Genomic DNA, 27,537 nt, shown 5'->3' on the forward strand with positions numbered 1-27,537 from the left:
TTTGTTCTTGTAAATTATATAAAATAGCCATCATTGAGAAATGCAGAAGAGAGAGGAAAACAAACTGTGGGGGAGCATAGGGCTGATATTGATTCGACCGGAGAACGGGGGGATGTATGATGCCATTTACCCTCCGAGTGTGTGTGTGTGTGTGTGTGTGTGATGCCATTTACCCTTAACCGTTTCTCTATCGCTGTCTGCTGCTCCCCTCAATCTCACAGACATATTGCATCATCAACAACACCTCGTCGGGAACCATGGTAAAATATTACCAAATCCTTTCTTTTTCTGTTCAAATGTACCAAAATGGCAGCTATTTGTCTGAAGCAATAAAGTTGCAGGTGTTAAAGAGATGAATCAATGGCAGGAAATGGAGAGGGCCTTCCAGTAGACACCCAGTGGAGTCAGGGGGATTGATTTCCGTAGGGTCAGCGGGCCTTGTAATTAAAATGTAAATTTTGGAAAGAGATAACGTCCTGACAAGAGTGCTTGGATAAAGGGATAGATAACGTATCAGTCGTAAAAAGACAGAAATGGAGAAAAAAAAGGACCCAGGAAATGAATAAAAGTAGAAAGAGAGAAAGGGAAAGCGAGATAGAACATTTTTTTTCTGATTACAAACACTGATTTAAGAAGAACAATTCTTAAATCACAAGAAAAAGGAAAAATGAGGAGCACTGTAAACCATTCAAAATTATAAATATGGTAACCAATCAGTTATCCAGTTAATTTGCATATTTGTTAAATAACCAGTTTAGGCTCTTGAGAAAAGAGGACCGTGCCAATCCAGTGTCTCCATGGAGATCCAAATGTTTGTTTAAAAAAAAAAAAAAAGAGAGATCAAGACGGACAGAATGCATGAAAAATACGAGAAAGGAGAAAAGAACCTGCCGATACATTTCTAAAGAACAGCCCAAAACAGATGTGTTCTCCTTCTGTCCTGTGAGAGGAGGCAGAGCTCTCCAGTGGCAGATGAAGGGCACTAAATGACTGTGCTTGTGAGAGCACGCTTGAATCCTAATATCAGGAGTGTACTGACTATAGACCCCTACAGCTCATAGTGCTTGTGAGAGCACGCTTGAATCCTAAAATCAGGAGTGTACTGACTATAGACCCCTACAGCTCATAGTGCTTGTGAGAGCACGCTTGCCTACTGACTATAGAAACCTACAGCTCATAGTGCTTGTGAGAGCACACTTGCCATCCTTATATCAGGACTGTACTGACTAAAGACCCATACAGCTCATAGTTTGATGACACTAGAGATCATTTCTAGCACCAGCAGCATATCCAAATGGACCTACATGAATGGTCATACCTTTTGGAACACAGAAATAAGAATCAAATTTCAAAATGTCTTCTGAATGCTTGGGTTGAGTTCACCGTACCCGCACACTGAAATTGGCTTAAAACCGCTTTGTTAGATTTGCCATTGTCTTGGATATTAAACAATGGTCCAATTCGCCATTGAGTTTAAAAAACTAAAAACAATAATCTACTTTGGATCATCTCCATACCGCCCAAACAGATCTGTACGCCTACTTACCCTACTCAAAATAATACTTTCTACAAAACCTCTACAAAATCTCTATTAAACTCTATAAAACCTCTATAAAACTTTGTTCAAAGCAAGAATGTGTCAAAAGCTCAAATTGAATAGTTGTAATGTAGTTACAATGTAAATAAAGTAAAAAAAGGTAAGTGGTTCAGGATACAACAAACTATTGATTTTAGAATAACTAACATTGAACCTATTATATTACACTGCTAATCAATCGACCACAGTGTAGTTGAAAATATTCAATAAACATTCCAAGGTGAGACTAATTGTATTTATTAAACTACAGTGTACAAGTGTTCAGTATAATTATTATTCAAGAGGAGAATCTGTGCATACAAATCCTCGAAATTTGCTCAGGAATGTTTTGTAAAGACTATAATTTTATGAATCAGTCAATCAATTCATATTCCTTAACAGCGCACAACAAAATCTTGACTGTAATCGGAAACTGCACTTCTTTCATAAACTTTAAGTCTGGAAGAATGCTCCAAATGTCAAATCAGCATTTGATGGGAAGAGAAACAAGACATTGAAGAGGATGAGCAGAAGAGTAAGAGGTCCAACTACAGAAATCTGATAAAAACATGGTGCTTGTTCATTCATCACAGACCAATTGATGTCAAGTTAAGTCATTTCATCCCCAGTGGTGTGGGCCTGCCCTCACGGCTGCACGTTCCTTTATTGCTTTGTAGCAGCTGTCTGTTGACTTTACTTTGGGGGTCTCAGCCTCCCGCCTCGACCACCTGAGTAAACCTACCGTACTCAACATGCAGGTCATCAAGAGCGTGTGTGTGTGTGTGTGTGTGTGTGTGTGTGTGTGTGCGTACCGTACCATGCGCATGTCATCAAGAGTGTGCGGTTCAAAGCCCTCCTCCTGAGTAAACGTGTGTGTGTGTGTGTGTGTGTGTGTGTGTGTGTGTGTGCGTACCGTACTCAACACGCAGGGCATCAAGAATGTGCGGCTCAAAGCCCTCCTTCTCCGGCACCTCCTCAAAGTCCTCATCACTATCATCTGCCCTCACCTGGTGCGGTTGGAAACAGGAAGGTACAATATTAGTACGAGAAAATAAACACCAAAAACTTAATCCCAACTGAAGAATTGATTGTAAAGTTTTTACACTTTTATATGCAACCAGCAATATTATTCCTTTGATTAATTGGCTAGTTGGATGGTTTGGAAAATACTCTGTATCATCCATATACATACATAGGGTTAGGCGTTCACTAAAAATTCATGGTAAATGTAGTATATTTATACATACACTCTAAAGATTTCAGGTAACTGTAGTATAATTATATATATATACACACACTAAAGATTCATGGGAAATGTAGTTTGTAGGGTTCCCTTTTTTTAATGCATTTTAAGTCGTTATTTTAACCACTAGTACCACTTCTGTGTTTATCACAGCGTTTAATAAAACTAAAGGTCATCATTGCACACTCTGTTTATTGTTACAAGATTCACACACAGCGCTCGTGACTAGATGAAACTCCAAGTCGCTCCTTCCTGCTTCATGGCAGTGTTCAAGGTGAGGTGAGGTGAGGATGTATCTCTAGATATGAAATGGACAAGGTGAGGTGAGAGGGATATACCTCTAGATATGAAATGGACAAGGTGAGGTGAGGGGGATATACCTCTAGATATGAAATGGACAAGGTGAGGTGAGGGGGATATACCTCTAGATATGAAATGGACAAGGTGAGGTGAGGGGGATATACCTCTAGATATGAAATGGGTTTTGTTTCTCATTACAGCAAAGTGCTGTAGTCCAGCTTGACCCTAGATCTAGGAAGACCTTTCATATGTTCATTTGTGCAACAATATGCTTGATGGCATAACCAACTAAATAACTATAACATTAGTTGGCAACTGCAAGCTGAAAACTCTATTGAAAATGTAATAATAAATACACTTTATTCAGAATTTAACAATGTCTTAGCAATAAGAGTGAGCATTTGACGCTGTGGAGCTTCAGAGTTTTCATGTTTAACCCGCCTGTCTTAATCTGTCTGTCTGTCTGTCTGTATGTGTGTGTGTGTTTGTGTTTGTGTGTGTGTGTGTGTGTGTGTCTGTCTTAATCTGTCTGTGTATGGCCGCCCTTCCCTCAATATGTGTTTACAGAGGAATTAGTCTCAACGGCTGTGCACCGCACCACACACACACACACACACACACACACACACACACACACACACACACACACACACACACACAGTGTTTTCTCAGCTTATTAACAATCAAAGGGGACCCCAGTGGCCTGGGGTTCTCCTGAGATTTACGGCGTCCAGAACAGCACACTCTGCAGGAACGTGTGTGTGTGTGTGTGTGTGTGTGTGTGTGTGTGTGTGTGTGTGTGTGTGTGTGTGTGTGTGTGTGTGTGTGTGTGTGGGTGGCTCCATCTTATAATATTATTCACACTCCTAATAGAATTTCCAGTTGACCAGATCCAATCTTTTCACTGCTTCCTTCCAAAGGTGATCTACTTAACCAATAGTTCACCTAATTGTGACTGCATAAAGCATCGCTGTAACCTAGACTGCAGTTCCTTTTTCAAATAGAAATACATATTCAGTGAAAGTTTAACGAGAACTGAACATGGAACATTCACACGAGGAAAAATATTTAATAATGTGTTTCAGACTGTGAAGGCCATGCCAGATTTGTTTGCAGTAAATGATTAGTAAAGCAAAATGGTCAGTAAGTTGATACAAGAGACCCATAATGGTATGCCTAATAGATCTGACGCTTCTGATCAATACCGAATTACATGCTGTATTTAAAAAAATAGCTTTCAGGTAATGTTGACATTTCAGAATCTCTGCAGTATTACCTACTTTAAAATATCTCTGCAGTATCAACACCTTTAAAAGAACGTATTTGAATGAACTCTGCAAATAAGCCAAAAATGTAAATGTCTACGCCACGCGGATCTTTGGGCTACGTCACGCGGATCTGTGGGCTTCTTCATAACACGTCCAGTTATTAGCATTACAGTATCGCCGTGTGGTGTGTGTGGTGTGTGTGTGTGTGTGTGTGTGTGTGTGTGTGTGTGTGCGTCCAGTTATTAGCATGACAGTATCGCCGTGTGGTGTGTGTGTGTGTGTGTGTGACAGTGACAGTGCACTCTCCACTAACATCTCCCAACTCATCTCACTCCTACACACACACACACACACACAAGACAGTGCATTCTCCACTAACATCTCCCAACTCATCTCACTCCTACACACACACACACACACAAACACACACACACACACACATGACAGTGCACTCTCCACTAACACCTCATCTCACTCCAACACACACACACACACACACACACACACACACACACACACACACACACACACACACACACACACACACACACACAAACACACACACACACACACACACACATGACAGTGCACTCTCCACTAACACCTCATCTCACTCCAACACACACATACACACACACACACACACACACACACACACACACACATGACAGTGCACTCTCCACTTACACCTCATCTCACTCATAAACACACACACACACAAGACAGTGCACTCTCCACTACCACCTCATCTCACTCCAACACACACACACACACACACACACACACACACGACAGTGCACTCTCCCCTAACATCTCAAACTCATCTCACTCATACACACACACACACACACACATGACAGTGCACTCTCCACTAACACCTCATCTCACTCCAACACACACACACACACACACACACACACACACACACACACACACAACAGTGCACTCTCCACTAACACCTCATCTCACTCCAACACACACACACACACACACACACACACACACACAAACACACACACACACACACATGACAGTGCACTCTCCACTAACACCTCATCTCACTCCAACACACACATACACACACACACACACACACACACACACACACACACACACATGACAGTGCACTCTCCACTTACACCTCATCTCACTCATAAACACACACACACACAAGACAGTGCACTCTCCACTACCACCTCATCTCACTCCAACACACACACACACACACACACACACACACACACATGACAGTGCACTCTCCCCTAACATCTCAAACTCATCTCACTCATATACACACACACACACATGACAGTGCACTCTCCACTAACACCTCATCTCACTCCAACACACACACACACACACACACACACACACACACACACACACACACACACACACACACACACACACACACAGTGCACTCTCCACTCACACCTTCATCTCACTCCTACACACACACACACACACACACACACACACACACACACACGACAGTGCACTCTCCCCTAACATCTCCAAACTCATCTCACTCCTACACACACACACACACACACACACACACACACACACACACACACACACACGACAGTGCACTCTCCACTGACACCTCATCTCACTCCTACACACACACACACACACACACACACACACACACACACACACACACACACACGACAGTGCACTCTCCACTAACACCTCATCTCACTCCTATACACACACACACACACACACACACACACACACACACACACACGACAGTGCACTCTCCACTAACACCTCATCTCACTCCTATACACACACACACACACACACACACACACACACACACACACACACGACAGTGCACTCTCCACTCACACCTCATCTCACTCCTATACACACACACACACACACACACGACAGTGCACTCTCCACTAACACCTCATCTCACTCCTTTACACACACACACACACACACACACACACACACACACACACACACACGACAGTGCACTCGCCCCCAACATCTCATCTCACTCCTATACACACACACCAGTGGCGATTCCCCCATTGAGGAAAGGGAGGAAGATCCTCCCTAAAAAAAATTACAGAAGAAATTATAATAAAAATAAAACATATTTATTAAATAATTGTTAGTATTTCATAGGTATTTGATAGACTTTAGTCTATTTTAGCACTTCTAAATCGCTAAAGGGTCCGCTGAGGACCGTCCTCCCTAACCCCCTCATTGACTCCCATTATAAGCGCTCAAAACCTGGGCGAAGCGCGGTCTTCTCATTTTAACCTTGAAGTGAATGGAGGAAAGGGAGGACGGTCCTCCCTTTGGGCGGGTCAGTTCGAAATGCTAGCCTGTCATCAAGCAGCCAATCAGCAACGCGGCATTCGTCGATGTGCCCAATCAGAATGAAGGGCAGAGCAACAGGTATTCGGAGAAGATGACAGCGCGGTGTTGTAGCTGATGAGAAGTGTTTCTAACGAACTGAAAGCTGTAAATCAAAAGAACCGGGGGACGGCTGGCGAGTCTTACTGAGAAGACGGTGTCGGAGTCCACGGTACACAGTGATTTGCAAGGCGGGTTCAAGTGTATTGCTCTCTACTCTCTCCCTCCCCTCGTGTCTCCTCCCGTTAGCATTCTGCCACTCCATATGTCGCTGCCAAATGTGAGTCCGCTGCCTGATGTGAGTCCGCCGCTGCCTGATGTGAGTTCGCATGCGCAAACACAAACGGTTTACGGCAGAAGGCTCAGGAGCAAACTATCCAAGACGTGCATGCTCATACATGGTTTAATATCAATGTATCTGGCTTCTCTTAACGCATAATGTAGGTTTATTTAACGTAGTGTTTTATAATTTTGTCAACGGTTTACAGCATAAGGCTCAGTGTCAACATATGGGGCTATGTTGTATTACTGTTACTAGTAGGCTAATGAATGCACTGCTTAACTAATAATTCAATAAACATGAAGCTTAACATCATAAACCTTGGTGAATTTCAAACGTAAACAAATGCGCTTGTCATTCCACTTCATGCTGTAGCCTACACCATAGACATGTCTATGGCCTACACCACCAGCATTACCTGGCTCGTTGTACTACAATAGTGTCGCAAAGTTTGCGCATGCGGACTCACATCAGGCGGGTCCTCACATTTGGCAGCGACACCATATTCTCCACAGTAGCACTGGGCTAAGAGTTAGCTACTGCTACGGCTAATCCTACCACCACCGCTACTGCCAAAGCTGCTGCTACAACTGAACCAAAGGTAACGATACGTGACTGACTTGCGTGAGTGAAATGGACACTTGACTGACTGGTGAATTGAGCAGCATGAACTTTATGGACAGTTACATTGCAGTGGATGGACTAAATGCCTTAAATAACATGTATTGAAGCTACTGTGGTTTCATGTACTATTTTGTTGGTTGAATTGAATGGTTAATGTGAAAAGTGATTCCCTGTGTTTTAAAAGAAAGGATTCCCTGTGTTTTAAGAGAAAGGTTTAATTTGAAAGAAGCTATGTGATTTGTATTTGACTGAATTATTATTTTTATGAAACTGCTAGGGAAAATAAGTTCTGTGTTTAGTTTAAATAAATGTTTTATTTTTCCTGTTAAGGAAGTCTGGTCCCTATGGGAAGGGATGGGGTTATTGGGGTGACTACATAGCTACCACATCACCAATGTCTCCAACAAGACCCCCAGTGGTATGAGCATGTAATTGATACATTTGCCACCCAGAGATCCAGGAGACTTGATTACTTTTTCAAATACATTCCAAATGCCTTTTAAAATACCTTAAATTCCACACAGCCCATTCAAATGTAAAAACATCATCTTCAAAAACATTTCTGCCACCTTTACTATATTTCAGTGTAAAAACAACAGACATGCCCACAACAACTTACACTTTTTATTAGGCCTACATCACTTTATTACAAACAATTCAACCCCTTTAACAGTGCCTTACCAAGCCCCGAAATACCAAGATAACCTCCAGGTCTCTCTCTCTCACCACCGCCCACCTCTTCACCACCTGTCCTCCCTCATTTTTATGACCAAAAGTCGCCACTGACACACACACACACACACACACACACACACACACACACACACACACACACACACACACACACACACACACACACACACACACACACACACACACACACACACACACACACACACACACACGACAGTGCACTCTCCACTCACATCTCACTCCTACACAAACACACACACACACGATAGTGCACTCTCCACTAACATCTCATCTCACTCCTACACACACACACACACACACACACACACACAACAGTGCACTCTCCACTCACACCTCATCTCACTCCTACACACACACACACACACACACACACACACAACAGTGCACTCTCCACTCACACCTCATCTCACTCCTACACACACACACACATGACAGTGCCCTGAAACGCTTTACCTTCACATCCACAATAAAAAGCAACAGTAATGCATTTAATGATTTAATGGAGTCAAATCTATCATGGCATTTGAATAGTAAAGTGTTACCATGACAATGAAGCTAATTAGTTGGTGTATGATTTCTTTTCCCTTGTATTATTCTCACTATGGGGTTGCCTTGTGCAACAGCTGCAGACTGTAAATAGAGCGGTTGACTAGACGTAGACTAAAAATACAGTTGTGAATTGATTGCAGCCCATAGTAGTCGCAGTAATACATACATGACTAGATGGACACTACATTGCTGAAGTCAAGCACAAGCTCAGGTACGCATAATCTAAATTCCAATTCCCAGTATAATAATAAATAATAACGTAAGTAGCCTTGCAATCATTTAAGGAGTACAAATGGAGGATATCAGAAAGCCAGAGCATCTAACGTCCAGAGACGAGGTGGTACATTAGTTCCAGCTTCCAAAGTTGGAAACTTTGTAGGTATTTAATGGGTTAGGTGTGTTCAATGGGTAAGGTGTTCAGTGGGTAAGGTGTTCAGTGGGTTTTCCTCCATGTACCTTGGACAGTCGACTGACAATTCATCGCTGTGATACAATGCAAAACAAAAAGAGGATACTCTATTTCCTCCAAAAAACAAACCCTCTAGTTAACTATGAGGTCACTCAAATATATCTGCAAAAGGGGATCATTTCATATCAGTGAATTTGATCATTTTGTAATGAAACTATTTGCGAACCAGTGGTATAAAAAGGCACCACCCAAGCTCCGTCTTCCCTTGTGCTGCTGTCTCTGCCTACCTTCAATTCCTATTCATCAATCATCCTCTGTGTGTGTGTGTGTGTGTGTGTGTGTGTGTGTGTGTGTGAGTTCAGTTATCACTCTGGCACTAATCAAAAGAGAAGACTGTCGCTGACATTGACCTGTGGCCCTCTTAATTATGCTCCGCTGAAGTGACAGAGGCACTTAGCTTCTGAAGGGTAAACGGCCGCCATCAATCTATATGTAATATCAATGAGTTCCTCGAAAGGCAAATTATTATTATTATTTTTCTCCTCCCATCTGTGACAGCATAGAAATCTCACGGGCGAGAATTTATGGAAGACAAAACGCAACCCAAGGCTTCCTCTCGTTCCCGCTCTCCACACACACACACACACACACACACACACACACACACACAAACACACACACACACACACAGTGCTCCATCTGGTGCGCAGGATAGCACTCAGCTCCAGGGAGAGCACCGTGGATCCCATCAGCGCTAAACAGAATTTATGCCTTTTAATTTTCTCAGAGAGTACTTAACCGTTCCCGGGTGCTACAATGCATAACCAAATGCCATTTTTTAAATATGGGGGTGATTTTCATAAAGCATCAGAGGCAAGCGAGTGCCCTTTGTTTTCCTAGGGCAGACAGTGAGCTGAGCTGTTTCTGCATTCTTTTAAAACATCATTATTCTTACATTCATTCACCTTAATTGCTAATGTAATTAAACTTCTATCAGGCACTAAAGGGGCAGCCGAAGATGGCCCTGGTCTTAAGTGTGTTTACTTTCTGGACTTAGATCCTTCCCCACATTGCATCCCATAACTGAAGATTATAGGACAGTCAATAGAAGGCTGTGAAAAGACTGTAGTCTTTTACCATCATTACAGTGGATCATTTTCAGTGGGAAATTTCAGAACAAAATGACATTTCATTGCACAAGATGTTCCTTCAGGTGAATGAATCATGATGCCTGCAGTATCATTAAATGGATCTCCCAATGCCACTCCGGTTTGGCCAATCAGACTAATATGAAACAGCGTATTAGACTCTCCTCTGCACATGCTGCTGCTCTTAACTGTAAATGAACAGCAATTATGCCACGCGCTAAAAGGCAGCTTCCACTCACTGATGAGCTCCGGTTCTTCCCATTCACTACGACAAACTCATTCACACTTTGGAAGAATGCCATGAAACAAAACATCTTAGTTAAAGTTGTGGTCGGTGGTGCTATCATTTCCATCTGCACAACAGTTTTTCTGGCCGTCTAGAAAAGTAATTGCGGGAGAGGAGATTGCTATTTTGTTTGTGCAAGTTGTCGTCCTTAGTTCTGGGCAGTTTTTCGCCTCTTGATAGATGAAAACGAAAAATAAAGCCTAAAAAAACTATTACCACCCAAGCTCACCATTCCTGTGAGGCAACCACTATTTTACTTTTAATTCACTTTAATTCTGTCGTGATAAAATCAGATCTGCCCCCAGCTCCTGGCAGGACTGTTACTCTTGTGCTTGAGTGGATGCAGCAGTCTGAGGATGAGTGTGTGTGTGTGTGTGTGTGTGTGTGTGTGTGTGTGTGTGTGTGTGTGCAGCAGTCTGAGGATGGGTCGCTGTACGGAGGCGTTTTGCTGCCGCTGGGTTTTTCTTAAGTATAGGATGTGCACCGTATTCAATTCTTTGCATTTAAACTGCCCCACCCCACCCGCTACAGAAAAAAAGCTCTTTGAAGTTCTGTGAGAAAAAATACGAAATAAAAATAAATCGTCCACTACACAGATAGAACCATTGCTGTGAATTGAAAATGGCCTCCTGCATCTCTTCCTCATGCTCTGAGTGGATGTGCATTACGAGACATGAACACACACACACACACACACACACACACACACACACACACACACACACACACACACACACACACACACACACACACACACACCTGAGACATTTTCTGTGTGCACAGACCGTTAGAACTTATTTCAAAGCTGCTGTTAAAAAAAGTGAAATGTTTAAACAAGAAAAATTATGACAATTACGCAGACAGCTACTGCACATAGGCTGCTTCATGGAGAGCCTGTGAGGTACAGAGAGACATGAAAGAGTATTGAGCCGTCTCTTGAATACAGACAAATGCTGTGATCTCTCTATTGAGCTGCTAGCTGTTAATGTCAACCATCTGCCCTCCTGTTTGTTGTCCTTCTATGAAAGGTGTGCATAATGATGTTGGCATCCCATAATGCCCAGCCAGTCACCCCCCCACAATGCACTGCTGACATCCCACAATGCACTGCTGCCATCCCAGCTCCCAAATATATGATCGAGATGTAATCAACCCTCACACACAAACACACACACACACACACACACACACACACACACACATACACATTAATGTATGATCGAGATCTAATCAACATTCTACACAGCTACATTACAGCAGACGGGGGAATGTGTTGACCGTTGCCACTGGCCTTAGAATAATGTCTAGTTTTCTCTTTAAGAAGTCAAGGAGGCCGTCGAGAACAGCTGAATAATTGACTACATTTGTCTTTCCTCCAGAGTTCAATGGTTATGAATTTAACAACCTATTCAATCTTCTAAAGTAGAAATAAAACGTCCAAAGATGTGCTGTCCAGGGGGGGGTGTAGCCGTTGGCCACGGGGCGGTGTGGTGTAGCGTGCTGGCCAGGGGGGGGCGGTGTGGTGTAGCACGTCTGCTTTTTATATGCTAATATGCTCCTGACCTGCTGGATGCTCTTCCAGATGATTGGGCTTCAGCCAATAACTCAGCTGTGTGAAGCAGGGGAGAGCTACACACACTCACACACACACAAACCACAGGAGGTAGACGCCTATATGAACTTGAAGACACAACATAATCTCTATCTCTTTCTCAAGAAACACACACACACACACACACACACACACACACACAGGGGCGGACTGGGGGGAAAAAGATATCAGATCTGATGGTTATACGTATAACTACAGCCTATTGGTTAGTACACTCAAAGCGTATTAGATAAATATACTTGAAATTAGTGCTGTCAAACTATGACAATATTTAATCGCAATTTTTTGTCTATTATAAATGTCCCTTCATTTATTTTGTATCCATTTATCCATGTTTTATTCCAGAATCATCTATCTAGATAACATATTGTTTATAACTAAGTGTTGTGAAACGCAAGCTTTACTTGGCCAATTCAACACCTTTAGATAACATATTCACAATCTAGATAACATATTAACATTGTTTATAATGTAAGTGTTGGTGTAACACAGTGATTTTAGCATAACAAACTAGCTGGTTAAGTTATTTGACACAAGTTACAGTATTAGAAATTAAAAGATTGCCCTATTTACAACTACCACCATGGATAGCTTGCTCATCGATTGTAAGCAAGTGACTACGGCTAACATGTTAAAATAGATAATCTCGATGTTGCCAACAGCTTGCTTATTTTACCAGATCATAACGGTCTCAATTTAAGACATACCGTTAGCTAGGCTTGCTGTAGGGAACGTTACCTCATCTGTGAATAGCAAGCTAACATTTGGCAAGGTCAACGCCACATCTTACCTTATCACTGTCACCAGTCAGTGGTTTTCCAAATAAAATGAAATCCAAATAAAATGTAGGCTAGAGTAATTGACATTTAATAACACCTAAAACTAAATCAGACTGACGGAAGAGATTGATAGAGGCAGCAGCAAGCTGTGCCTCATCCGTGTTAAGGGCTAGGGCTGACTGCACACGTCAATACGGTTGCGTGCCCTGGCTGGGCGTGTTGCTTGTATGTATGCAAATCCAAATGTAAGAATCCCAGAATCCTCTACCTCAATCGGCACAGCTGAGAACACTTCGGCTATGTAAGAACCAATTTTCAGGTGTTCATTAATAACGTAGAGATATGTTCTTACGTTGAACTTCCAAAGTCCGTAAAACACATTTAAGAAGTAACGTAAAAAAAAAAAAAAAATCAAAAAATAGTCACCATAGGTGTGAAGACAGATTGCAAGTAGGAGTATAAAATTCAGTCAGTGCTTCTCAACATTTGTATTTCTTAGAGAAAACTTGATTAATGCTGTCTTCAGAAATTTTAAAATCTGCTGTACTGATATGCGCTGCGAGAGGGCCTAATGGCGGTGGGCCGGTTGAAGATGACAATGGGCTGGTGTTTTGAGCTACCGGATTTCCCCGGTATTCCCAATGGCCAGTCCGCCCCTGCACACACACACACACACACACACACACACACACTCATTATCACACAAATAAACATCCTATTCACTCACACTTATTTTGGAAGATCCAAAGACATGAATACACACAAGAAAATATATACAGATACAAACGCCACCTACATACACATATGCTCTCTGAAAGAACACACAGGCAAACACAGACACACACACACACATTCACCCCTCTGCCATCTGTCAATGTGGGAGGATCCCGGCCCAGCTACACACACACACACACACACACACACACACACACACACACACACACACACACACACACACACACACACACACACACACACACACACACACACACACACACACACACACACACACACACACACAATAACTCAGGCGTGTGAAGCAGGGGAGAATAGAGCTACCCAGCCAAGACTAGTTAGAGGAGAATAGAGCTACCCAGCCAAGACTAGTTAGAGGAGGAGAATAGAGCTACCCAGCCAATACTAGTTAGAGGAGGAGAATAGAGCTACCCAGCCAATACTAGTTAGAGGAGGAGAATAGAGCTACCCAGCCAAGACTAGTTAGAGGAGAATAGAGCTACCCAGCCAAGACTAGTTAGAGGAGGATAGAGCTACCCAGCCAAGACTAGTTAGAGGAGGAGAATAGAGCTACCCAGCCAAGACTAGTTAGAGGAGGAGAATAGAGCTACCCAGCCAAGACTAGTTAGAGGAGAATAGAGCTACCCAGCCAAGACTAGTTAGAGGAGAATAGAGCTACCCAGCCAAGACTAGTTAGAGGAGGAGAATAGAGCTACCCAGCCAAGACTAGATAGAGGAGAATAGAGCTACCCAGCCAAGACTAGTTAGAGGAGGAGAATAGAGCTACCCAGCCAAGACTAGATAGAGGAGAATAGAGCTACCCAGCCAAGACTAGTTAGAGGAGAATAGAGCTACCCAGCCAAGACTCCAAGAGGAGAATACTATCTTGGCATGAAACACTGCCTGAGACCTTTCAACAGTTGGAAATACTGACTGAAGGGGGGGAAATATATACATATAACTCCAGGTTTTCAAGACGTAAGAACAAAAATAGCTTTCTCGCTATCAGGTAAGGTTTTGGCTAAAAAAGGATCAACTGGAAAAAAAAAATGTAATACATGTTTTTCCAAGACCTCTTCCCATTCACGGAAATTCCATAACTTAATTTAGTTATTTGGCTCCATAACTAAATTATTTCAAAAACAAACATAGAGTGTATGTAACATATGTATGGATTTACAAAAATAAAATTGTGGCAAAGTAGATTTATAATTCCCATCATTATCTGAGTAACCCATCTGGGGGGGGGCACCCTAAATGATTTGCAGATGTATAAGGGTTAGGGTTATGTATAAGGCTACAGCCACACTAAAGGTCCTTTACAATTACACTAATTCTCCGTTTAGCATATTTCATCCATCTGCCAATCGGTATGCATGACTCAATGGCAGTATGAACAGGTCACAAGGAGGTACATCCTATTGCCTTTAAAAATAATAAACCCGGATTATATGTTGCAAATATTGTGCTTTATTACTTGTGGCAATTGTTCAGATACGTAAATAAGGGTATTTAAGTGTATGTTTATGGTTTGACATTGATTTCTTTTGCAACATTGGGTTTTTCATTAGTACCATACAGGACTGCAGTATTCATAACATGTCCTCTACTGCACTCTACTGCCTGTATGCAGTACTTCTTTTTTCATCCCTTCAAAAGCGCAATTGGAAATATCAAGGGCCTGATTTACTAACATGCGAGCGCTGCTTAATCTGCGATCGCACATTAACGCACAGTGTTTTTGCGCATTTTCCGTGGTATTTATCAAACCACATCTGCGCTGGGCACTGTGTGCTTACTCCGCCCTTTAAAGGGCCTGATTTACTAACATTGATGGACAGACCACTACCACGTAAGTAATGGTCATGTTGGCATCACATATGACCTGGACATTCATTGAATATGCGTGCTTTCTGTTTCGGTAAACGTGTTCGTGGATTGAAGGTGGGACTGTTTGCATGTGGGTACAATCAATGGCTCCAATTACGTTCGGAAAGTTTAATTTCAGCTATCGTAGTGGGGAAATGTATATTGACCAGTGCGCCGTCGCAATGCGTCGAGCACCTGGGTGAATATTTGGCTGAGTGAAGGCTGAGCTATACCAACTGCTGATGCTATAACTCTTTGAAATGATCCGATGCCAATATTTGTAATGTTGTCCTGAGTTTAACAACTGATGGAATGGAATGTGATCGCAGGGTGGAGGGTTCGATTTCGTCTCTGATCTGGTCCAGTAATTGAAGTATTGCGTGGCTGGTTAACCTGTACCGTCTAATGATTTATGGTTCGCTTAACTGAAAATGTGTTATACGAGTTGAAAAAATTATTTCTGTGCGCTGTCTCTGTCTTCTTTCTTCGCCTTGCTCTTATCACTGCTGCCATATCAACGTTTTCAGACTCAATGGAAATGCGCTTCCTGGTTAAGACGTGCTTTTATGAGGCGGAGAATTAGCACGAAATAGCTCTTGCCAGGCAGTTTAGTAAATACCACGCAATACATCATTAGGCGCACTCCTCCCATTAAAGTGCGCTTCACGCCTACGTTACCACCCACGTCTCTGTGCCATCCCACCTGTTGGCAGGTACACACCCTCAAAGCGTTAATATGCGACTCTACTCAAATGCGCCCCCTTAGTAAATACCGTTTTATGTTTACGACCGCTATTTTACGCCAGAAATGGGCGCAATCCTGTTGGTAAATCAGGCCCCAAGTGTTGTCATGATAAAATATATTGTCTTCCCAAAAGTCTGGCGCACAAAGGGAGAACGAAAAAGAAAAATTGGGGACTTTTGAGACATTTCTGTTAAAAAAGCAGGTTGCATAGCCTGCAAAGTAACATTAGGTTTTAAAGTAACACTATGCAACAATTTGACACTTTTTGAGATATGGTTTTATAGGCAACTAGTTTAGGTACCATCCTCAAATTCATTTTTATAGCATATTGTCATGTGAAGGACAGATAAACACTGTGTCTTCCCCACTAGCCAACCAGAATGTGCCCTATGTAGTTCTGTGTAACGGGCTGGAATACCCTACAAACATGGAAGAAAAGCTTGACATTGCCAGCTATACTGCCAAAAGACACCAGTTAGTGTGTTGGAAAGCTTCTATCAGTGACAGCTGGGCTGTTGGTGGTGTTTGCAAGATTTTTGCATGCCTTTTAGGTAGTAAGCTTTCTAGGTTTGGAACAGAACTCCACATTGCTGCTTTAAGGTTAATCTGACCTGACCATGATGGAGGCTAGGGTTCACCTGACCATGATGGAGGCTAGGGTTGACCTTTGACCTTACCATGATGGAGGCTAGGTTTGACCTGACCATGATGGAGGCTAGGGTTGACCTGACCATGATGGAGGCTAGGGTTGACCTGACCATGATGGAGGCTAGGGTTGACCTGACCATGATGGAGGCTAGGGTTGACCTGACCATGATGGAGGCTAGGGTTCACCTTACCATGATGGAGGCTAGGGTTCACCTTACCATGATGGAGGCTAGGGTTCACCTTACCATGATGGAGGCTAGGGTTCACCTTACCATGATGGAGGCTAGGGTTCACCTTACCATGATGGAGGCTAGGGTTCACCTTACCATGATGGAGGCTAGGGTTCACCTTACCATGATGGAGGCTAGGGTTCACCTGACCATGATGGAGGCTAGGGTTCACCTGACCATGATGGAGGCTAGGGTTCACCTTACCATGATGGAGGCTAGGGTTCACCTTACCATGATGGAGGCTAGGGTTCACCTTACCATGATGGAGGCTAGAGTTTTGGGAGAAGAGCTCATTGCAGCATGATGCCCTCGGCTGTTTCCCTGCTGTTTGTAAACTGAAGATTTCTAGTCAAGTTCCGTCCCTCTTTTGCAAATGGTTGCTACTGGACACAGACAGTGTTAAAGGGAGTTCTTCTCCTTCAAAACTAATATGAAGACACGGCCAAACGGAGAAACATTGAAGATTTTGTGTAAAAAAAAACTTCCCAGCTCAACATGTAAATGATTCAAGGGCTTAATCACTGAGCCTCCCCTGTAGATTTAGTGTTCTAGTTATCGCTTCCTAAGGTCCTGATGAAATAATCAATGGACAATCACCCTTCACCAGCCACCAAAGCTGAACACCATGTAGGTATTGAATAAAACCCCTGCAGCTGGTTTTAATCATTTGATTTCCCCTACTTAAAATCAGCTACAGTCTCTAACAGAAGTGGTGACCGTGAGAAAACCAAGTCAAATGATTAGATCCACTTCATGGAAAATGAAAAAAAACTTTTTTTTTTAAAAAGGCAACTTTTTTCATGTGCCACGACATGCTCAAGTGCTTTGCCACATGCAGACACTTCTCTGAAGACCTATGATGTCACTTCCTCCCTAACGTCTCATTGGTCCAGCTCTAACAGCTATCAGTCACCATGGTAATGCCTTTGTGTTTAATCAAAGACCCAATTCAGATGGAGAAACTTTAATAAGATCTAAGTCAGGGTTTTCTTGAATATTAATTATTTTTATTTCGCTTCACACATATTCATAACATGTGTTAGTATAACACATTAACACAATAAATTGTCCTCAATAATCTTAACAGCGTATTATTAACATTTTAATTTTAACTTTGAGGTAAATGTGTTATGGTGTGTCATTACTACCAAGACATTGCTATTCAAAAATGTTTAGACAGTAAATTAGTGCCTTTATACTACAGAGCTCAAAGTCCATACTAAGATATTAAATGCACTGACCAGGAAAGATAAATAGGTTTGATGTGCTTCCTTTAAGGGTACCCTAAACCTAACCCTTTAAGGCAGTGAAAGATGATTCAGATCAGTGACTAACCCTTTAAGGCAGTGAAAGATGATTACGATCATTGACTCACCCTTTAAGGCAGTGGAATATGATTCAGATCAGTGACTAACCCTGTGAAAGATGATTCAGATCAGTGACTAACCCTTTAAGGCAGTGGAAGATGATTCAGATCAGTGACTAACCCTTTAAGGCAGTGGAATATGATTTAGATCAGTGACTAACCCTTTAAGGCAGTGAAAGATGGTTCAGATCATTGACTCACCACCCTGCGCTGCCTGTCCCTGTGGCTGATGTTGAGGGTCGTGTGATCAGTGTGTGTGTGTGTGTGTGTGTGTGTGTGTGTGTGTGTGACTCACCACCCTGCACTGCCGGTGCCTGTGGCTGATGTTGAGGGTCGTGTGATCAGTGTGTGGGTGTGTGTGTGTGTGTGAGACTCACCACCCTGCGCTGCCTGTCCCTGTGGCTGACGTTGAGAGTCGTGTGATCAGTGTGTGTGTGTGTGTGTGTGTGTGTGTGTGTGTGTGTGTGTGTGTGTGTGTGTGTGTGTGACTCACCACCCTGCGCTGCCGGTCCCTGTGGCTGATGTTGAGGGTCGTGTGCTTCTCCAGAGCCGCCTCCAGAGAGTTCTTCAGGTCCAAGGCCCGCTTCAGGAGCTGCTCCTCTCCTCCAGCCCTCGTGAACACCTGTCAAAGAAGATCACACCTGTCAATCACCTCCAGCCCTCGTGAACACCTATCATAGAAGATCACAGCTGTCAATCACCCCCAGTCCTAGTGAACACCTGTCAATCACCTCTAGCCCTCGTGAACACCTGTCATAGAAGATCATAGCTGTGAAGCACCCCCAGTCCTAGTGAACACCTGTCATAGAAGATCACAGCTGTCAATCACCCCCAGTCCTAGTGAACACCTGTCAATCACCTCCAGCCCTCGTGAACACCTGGCAGTCATAGATCACACCTGTCAATCACCTTCAGCCCTCGTGAACACCTTTCAGAGATCACACGTGGACCTACAGACTGTAAATAAACCCAAAGTAGTTGCATTGCACTGTACAGCCAACTGACAAAAACTATACCAAGTTTGTGCTGCCTGACATGAAGTTGGCGTGTAGGAACACACATTCACGTTCATCGCACTCTTGATACATCTGACAGTGAGCGCATAAGATGGCTTACACAACCCTTTTGGTTTTACACAAAGTTTGCACAGGATGCCCCTGGAGTTCTGCAAGGACTCAGGCAAAAAAAAAGGCAATGTGTGCCAGACAGACTGCAGAGAGCTACTTGGATCCAGGACTGTACGCTGGGCAGGTGTGTGTGTGTGGTGGTGATGAGTTACCTCAATCAAGACCTGCTAGGCTGGGCAGGTGTGTGTGTGTGTGTGGTGGCAGGGGCGTAGCACCAGATTCTGGGCCCTATGCACAGTAGGTTCATAAGGCCCCCCCCCCCCCCCCAAAAAAAAAGAGTGCCACGCCCCCTCCCCCCTGACGGTGAAACTGTGCAAATTGAAGGTAGTTAGGAAATGGCTTCCCTTCCTTGTCTTTTGCTGTAATTTTATTTGTTTTTATGTTGCTTGCCAGTCTGTGAACAATTGTGTCTCTCTCTTTATTAGTTCATTTCTCTGTCCATAGTGCTGGATCTTCTGGCATACACTCCCTGGCGCTGCTCTGACTACTTTCTGACCTATCTTCATCCCTTTCACTTTTCTCAGAATCTTCTCTGCTATCACTTCCTTCACTTGTGTCATCCTCTACCACATTTTCTCCATCTTCCTGGACAGAACCCTCTACAAGCATGATGCATCTGATAGATATTACTGTAACAGGCAATTCCAATGTAGCCTAATTTGTGTGACTGAACATGTTTAAAGGTAGAGTATGGGATGTTTTCCTGGAACACTTTTTACTATATTGCTTAAAATCCCCTTCACACCCTGATTGCAACAAAAAAAAGTCACCTTTGGGTGGAACAGCCTGTGTTGCTATTTGCTAAACACATTAAGCCTACAGTATAAATAGCTAAAATTATGTACTTTCATTTTAAACTGCTCACCTTGCCTCAAGACCACAGTGTCAGAGGATGAGGGGTCTGCATCACTAGCTGCTTCTGAAACTGAGTGCCATGTTTCACAAGTCAACTTTGCTAGCCAACCAATTTGACAGCCTAACCTTATGAACTTATTGAGCCTAGACTAGCCCTACTTAATAAGGCTATTAGCCTAATTATGTTATGGCCTAACAAATATTAATTTAGCCAAATGTTCTAATTAGTATAGACCTACTATTGCAATGGTGTGGTAGGCTATGCATAAAAATGAAAGAATACCCGCACACTGTTGCTGCAGCTCCCGTGTATTTTATTGGCACAACGTTTCGACCATTGTTGGTCTTCGTCAGGTGTTCGTCAGGTGTCAGCAGCAACAGTGTGGGTATTCTTTCATTTTTACGGATCTCTTTTTACCCTGCACCTGGATTGGATGTGCGTGCAACACACTCTGCAACTGTGGAAGGCTATGCAAACAAACATGTATTTAGAGTTTACCTCAGATTACAGATAGGGCATGTTATTTCTAATTTTGTGTTATGCCGTTTTTAGCAATGACAATCGCGGTGGTATTGATTCGTTTTATTACCACATCATAAGTTCATTTAATGTAGGGTGTTTGCTTTCACATTCGGGCTCACCTTTCTTAGGAAAGAAGTCTGTTAGTAGTTGCTTTCCCTCGTCTCTTTTTCTCTCTCTTGCCTGCCTTTCTTTTCTTTTCTGAAACCCGGATTTAACGTTCTTGGACATCTTCAATGCGCACCGTTGCCTCAGCCGAATGAACGTTAACATTCGTGAAATGCGCCTATAGGTAAAAAGCCCACTGAAGGCGGACTAAACCATTTTGTGCGTGAGCCGGGGGGGTGAGGGTCTCCAGACATTATATGTAGACTAGGACACACAATTCAATCCATCATTCAACCAATTTATTTACCCAAAACATTAAAATGATATTAGTTAGCAAGAAAATTTGGACCTTTAAATGATATTAATATTTAAAAGGAAAATAAAATTCCACACTCCTCAAGGGCCCTCCCCTGGTAACTCAGTCCCCTTTATCCCCCCCCTACGACGCCACTGGTGGTGGTGATGAGTTACCTGGATCCAGGACTGTACGCTGGGCGTGCGTGTGCGCGTGCGCGTGTGCGTGTGCGTGTGCGTGTGCGTGTGCGTGGAGGTGATGAGTAAACCAGCCTAGGCCTACTGGTAAGGGTTTCGGGTTGGTAACCGGAGGGTGGCCGGTTCGATCCCCGACCAGTAGGAAAAATGTGGGCGGGGGAAGTGGTAGAGCACTGCTCTCCCATGCCCACATCCACGGCTGAGGTGCCCTTGAGCAAGGCACCTAACCCCGATCACTGCTCCCTGGGCGCCGCCAATGGCAGCCCACTGCTCCGGGTAAGTGTGAAACATCACTTCACTGGATGGGTTAAATGCAGAGGTGGATTTCAGAGTGTGTGTGTCTACACCACCTCTGCCATAGAGAGGACTTTCACTTTCACTTTTTTCACTTGCACTGTGTGTGTGTGTGTGTGTGTGTGTGTGGTGGTGATGAGTTACCTGGATCCAGGACTGTACGTTGGGCAGGTGTTTGGTGGTGATGAGGCGGTGCAGATCCCTCACGGTGTTCAGAAGAGCCTCATTGTCCTCAGACTCCTGAAGATTTACATCTGTGCAGAGACAGAGAAGGAGAGCAAAGATACCAAGTTATGCCTACACAACCAATCTGAGCCAGACTAAGGGCTTGTGTGTCTACATAAAACAAATGTGTTAAATGTGTTAAATTCATAACTAATAACACATGCCCTTCTGTAAAAGATGGAAACCCCTGCCTGATCCCACAAATCAACATACCATTGGAGACTATACTCTAAAGATGATGTCAGAGATCAACATACCGGTGGAGATATTGAGCTCCAAACTATACTTGTGCGTCATGATGCCGGAGTTGCGCAGGAAACAGCTCTCATGTGGATTCACTTCACTTTCGCTCTCAGAATCACTGGACTCCATTTCAGGCTCCTTCTGAAGGTCCTGACTGCAGCACGGCCCTCCATCTTCACTGCTGCTTGAGCTGGCCCCGCCTCCAGGGACTCCACTGTACCTGCCTCCAGACTCTAAAGATGTCGATGGTCCACTGGGTCCGCCTCCAGACTCTAAAGATGCTCTACTGGCCCCGCCTCCATACTCCAAAGATGCTCTACTGGCCCCGCCCCCAGACTTTAAGGATGTGGATGGTCCACTGGCCCCGCCTCCAGACTCTAAGGATGTTCCACTGGCCCCGCCTCCAGACTCTAAGGGTGCTCCACTGGCCCTGCTCCCTGACTCTAAGGATGTCGATGGTCCACTGGCCCCGCCTCTAGACTTTAAGGATGTCGATGCTCGACTAGACCTGCCTCCAGACTCCAGGTTGCACATATTGAAGTTGTGTGGGTCGGGTACAAGGAGCGTCATACAGTTGTGGATCTCAGTCAAGTTCTCCTCAATGTCTGCACAGGATTCTGTATCAAAAATATACAATAGCAATTCTTATGTTCTGCACACACTGTGTCCATGACATCACACTACCCACGAGGCAGTCGTCCTCTCAGTAATGCACATCCGAAGGAGCAACACAGAGAATGAATCCCAACACCACGCAAACAGATTCATATGATATACAAGATCTTTCTAATAACTTCGGTTTGAGGGAACTTAGGTCAGAAGGAACATAAGAGTTAAGACTTTGAAGTGGTGATAATGCAGCCAAAAGAAGACATTTAAAGAAGGAGGTACCTTCCATCTCTGCCTTGGCCTTCTCAATCTTCTCTTTGTAGACCGTCTGCAGTCTTCTGTGTTTGTCCTCTTGTCTTCTTCTTTCTGCAAGAGTACGAGCCTCCACATCCTGAAAATCCACCTGAAATGGAAAGAGGACATTCCCATCAAATGTGGCTAAATTATTCTTTATGGTATACGTGTATAAACTTGCAAATTAAGACTTTTCCACTGATTTCCAGACTCCTTCTGTGTATTTTAATTCTGTGTATTAACACACACACAGTCGGGACGGCTGTACCAATACTGGGGCAGAGTTGACACGGCGTATGAAACTTGAGCATTAAGTTGGTAAGAAGTGCAGTGATAGAAATACACTACCAAGGTTAAACCTTTCTAATTAGACTTGCATCAGGTCTTAAGTACTGACCATTTGTCATGTGACATTAGGGTCTATTGTGTGCTGTGCCAATCATTGTTTTGAAATGTCTAATGTCATTTTGAATGTGTTATGTGTCTGTGGTTACTGGCATGAATTGAGCTGTACCGAAAGCAAATTCCACAGACCTGTCATGTGGTCATTAAAAATGATTCTGAAAAAAATGATTCTGATTCTTTTTAAAACTATGGAATCACCAAAAATTCGAATCCAAATTAAAAAAACAAAAAATAAAACAATCATTAAAAGATCAATTTAAGAATGTATTTAAAATCAACAAAGAAATCCAATGTGGCAACATCCTAACCTTCTTCACTTGCTTAAGGAAGTGGTAGCCGAGAGCGAGCTTCTTGTACGCGTCTCCATAGGTGGCATGCCACGACTGCACGGTGTGGATAGCCAGCCTCTTCAGCTTCTGGGCCACCTCCTTGGGCGGGGGCAGCGGCTGGTCTGTGTCCGTCTCTACAGTCAGGTCCAGAAAGTCTTGCATATTGTCCACGAGAAGCACACGGAAGTGATGCGAGCGGCTGAACAACTCGGCAACGATGTGAAAAGCTGAAAGCCTGATCTCGGCATGATCCTGGTCCAGCTGTGTCATGATCAAGTGGTACAGGTGCTCAATATAGTGGTTGGAAATTCTGTAGGGGAAGAAATGTTCTCTCTCTTTTGAACCAGTTTGGACAGCTCATACGAATTCCATGTATGCATCCATTTGAATCAATGTAGAGCATGCAGAAGGCACATACAAAACTTAAACCTTAATCTTCAAAGTACCCTCACAAATGTCCTTTGCATCAGCTTAGATACTTTATTGAGGCGTGCAACAAATAAATCAACTACAATCAATCACCAAATTAGTTGTCAACGAGTTGACACGAGTTGAGTTAGTGACATCATTGTGTGTTTTTCAAGCTCAGAATGCTCAGACATGTAACTTACTACTGGAGTGAACAATAGCAATGGTAACACCTTCATGACCAAAGACCTCCATGAAGGAAGTATTTTACCCTTAATTCTGCCAAGAAGGTTGTGAACTGCAGCATTTGCAAAGGTGTGTCTCGTTGGATCTCTGGATGATGAATACTCGTCTTGTACTCCTCACTGACTTAGCCCTGTTAGTTTTCATTGCTATCGTCGTCTCATTGTTAGTTATATGCCTTAAACAACCTCAAGTTAAATGAAAAAGCTGACGGATAAATAAGAGCCATTGAGTTATTGTCGCTTCATAGTCGATTATTGATTTCAATAACTAGTAGATTGTTAGAATCTTACCTGCATGTCTTCTTGACCTCCTTCATCTTGGCTGGATTCAGAGTAGGTTCCCCGGAGGTGGTCAGCTCCTCCACGAGCTCTGAGAGTTTATCCCGCTTTTCAGAATCCATCTGATGGAGACATGAAACATGGGGTTCAGAATCCATCTGACGGAGACATGAACCATGGGGTTCAGAATCCATCTGATGGAGACATGAAACATGGGGTACTACAGACGGTTCCTCAATCCATCAAGCGATATACATTTTCAGTCATATTTTAACTGACAGTAGCAGCGGTGAGCAAGAAATGAACCAAGAAATCGAACAGTATCTGCTTTGCGATGATGCCAATCGGATACTATGAACAAGAGCAGGCTAATTAGTAGACTTGCTGTCATTTCACTCGGTTTATTCATGACTAAACTAAATGTTAGCACGCTACGAAGCTTATCATTTAACACTACAGGCCTAATATATGGGGCGAATAGCTAACGCTAGCCAGAAGTTAGTGAATGCTGTTTATTTAGAGAAAACTGATTAAAACCAGTGGTGGGAAATTATTAACTGGGAGATATTAATGTTGTACCACCATACCACCAATATACCACCATATTGCATTATATTAATCATTCCATGTTGTACCATAGAGGGTAAACACACAAACATGTAAACACAAACATCTTGTACCATAGAGGGTAAACACAAACATGTAAACACAAACATCTTGTACCATAGAGGGTAAACACAAACATGTAAACACAAACATCTTGTACCATAGAGGGTAAATACAAACATGGTAGTGCATAACAATGTCTCAAAGGTGTAACCAGTATTTGTGGAGTCAGCCTCAAGTCTGTATCTTTTAGCAAAGAGCTGCCTCAAAGAACTGCCCTTAGATGTGCAACCTGTCCAGCAGGGGGCGCCACGCACTGCGCTGGAGCAGATACTGGCCAGGCGCTCGGAGGTGTTCAAAGAGCCGAGGATACTGGAGCATCCAAACCATAATCTGGGTAGTAGACCCCATTACCCACACCAATATTCTTTAAACCCAAATCAGTCCCCTGCGCTGTTTATGTAGTTTGTGTTGTGGTCTGCGTGTGTGAGAGAACAGGTAGTAAGAGAGGGACGAAATAGGCAATGGGTAACAAGGTAGCATAAACAAATGAAATGGGTAGCCTAAACTAACAGCTACTGTTTGTGGTGTTTAACTTGTTTTACACGGTTCGAGTTCTAAATTCCTTCCAATCCTAGTCTAACTTTGTCAGTAACGTCGAACTATGTGTATATGAGAGCCTTGACTGTAACAATATACTCACTAAGGAGCTAATTGAACTGGACTCACAATGTATTTTGTCAACCAGGAATATATCTAAAATGTGTCAAGATGACTGGCAAGTAGTGCCCCAAGGTTTGTTTGCATGCAAGAAGCCTATGTAGCATTGTGTTTTACAATAGGCATTTTTATATATGGTTTAAAACAGCCAACGTACCTGTTCTCTCCTTAAATTTGCTCACGCTTCTGTTTTCTTACTTATCCTTCCTGGTCCTGTTGTTGTTTGCACAAGACACTGGCTGGGTGACCAAGAACAGCCTGTATTTGAAGATAATCCTTCCTATCAATTATCATAAAATGAAAGCAAGGTCCAAATAATACTTTATGGGACGCCTCTTTGACTGCCAGGACCCGTGTGACCAAAGAAGGACTATATTTCCTACCATGACCGTACGTAGACTACTCACAATTCAGCTAACATTCATTTTCTAAAAACAACGGAAGATGTAAACTAGAGTCTAAAGCTATATAACAGTATTATAATTATTCTCTTTCGCCTTGGGAAGAATGATAAAAGCTACCCAGCAAGAATCTCTTCTATTCTATCTTCAGTCACAGACCTTATATTATGGTTCCTCCGGAGAGCAGCGTTCTGTGAGCAACTATAGTCAAATGAGGTCGAGCAACTTCCGGTTACGATTTTTCAAAATAAAAGCGCCTTATTAACCCCGTGTTTCTTTAACTGTCAGAAATATTAATTTCATAGGAACATCAAAATTGGTTAAAAACGATTCACTGATGTTAACAAATTATGATTTTCTTGTTTAAATATATGGAACACTGACTAAACAGGACATTTTGCAATTATTATTGTAAGAAACAGTAAAACACACCACAATCTGCTGATAAAAGGATTATACCTCCATTAAAGTTGGTTGAACATGATCAGTACACTGTAAAGAAAGGGTAAAATATGTTTAACAGTAATTATTCTGGTCATTCACTGTGAAAGAACACTTGACACACAGATCACACAGGTGAACAAGGATTATCTCCAATGCCAGGGTATTGCCATGTG

General features: G+C 43.0%; 1 protein-coding gene across 1 annotated transcript in view; it reads right to left on the bottom strand.

Moving 5' to 3' along the window:
- Window positions 1-27,098, bottom strand: part of uvssa (UV-stimulated scaffold protein A) — a 53,055-nt gene extending 25,957 nt beyond the window's left edge. Inside the window, exons 1-9 of the mRNA XM_080841314.1 lie at window positions 27,080-27,098; window positions 26,677-26,777; window positions 25,206-25,315; window positions 24,241-24,571; window positions 23,516-23,636; window positions 22,639-23,241; window positions 22,301-22,410; window positions 19,254-19,382; window positions 2,490-2,583 (exon numbers count right to left, since the gene is read on the bottom strand). Coding sequence (XP_080697440.1) covers window positions 2,490-2,583; window positions 19,254-19,382; window positions 22,301-22,410; window positions 22,639-23,241; window positions 23,516-23,636; window positions 24,241-24,571; window positions 25,206-25,315 — 1,498 coding nt within the window. The 5' untranslated portion in view covers window positions 26,677-26,777; window positions 27,080-27,098. The remainder of the gene's footprint in view (window positions 1-2,489; window positions 2,584-19,253; window positions 19,383-22,300; window positions 22,411-22,638; window positions 23,242-23,515; window positions 23,637-24,240; window positions 24,572-25,205; window positions 25,316-26,676; window positions 26,778-27,079) is intronic.
- Window positions 27,099-27,537: the final 439 nt, after the last annotated feature.

Source organism: Sprattus sprattus (genome assembly GCF_963457725.1).
Source record: "Sprattus sprattus genome assembly, chromosome: 6".
Classification (NCBI taxonomy): Eukaryota; Metazoa; Chordata; class Actinopteri; order Clupeiformes; family Clupeidae; genus Sprattus; species Sprattus sprattus.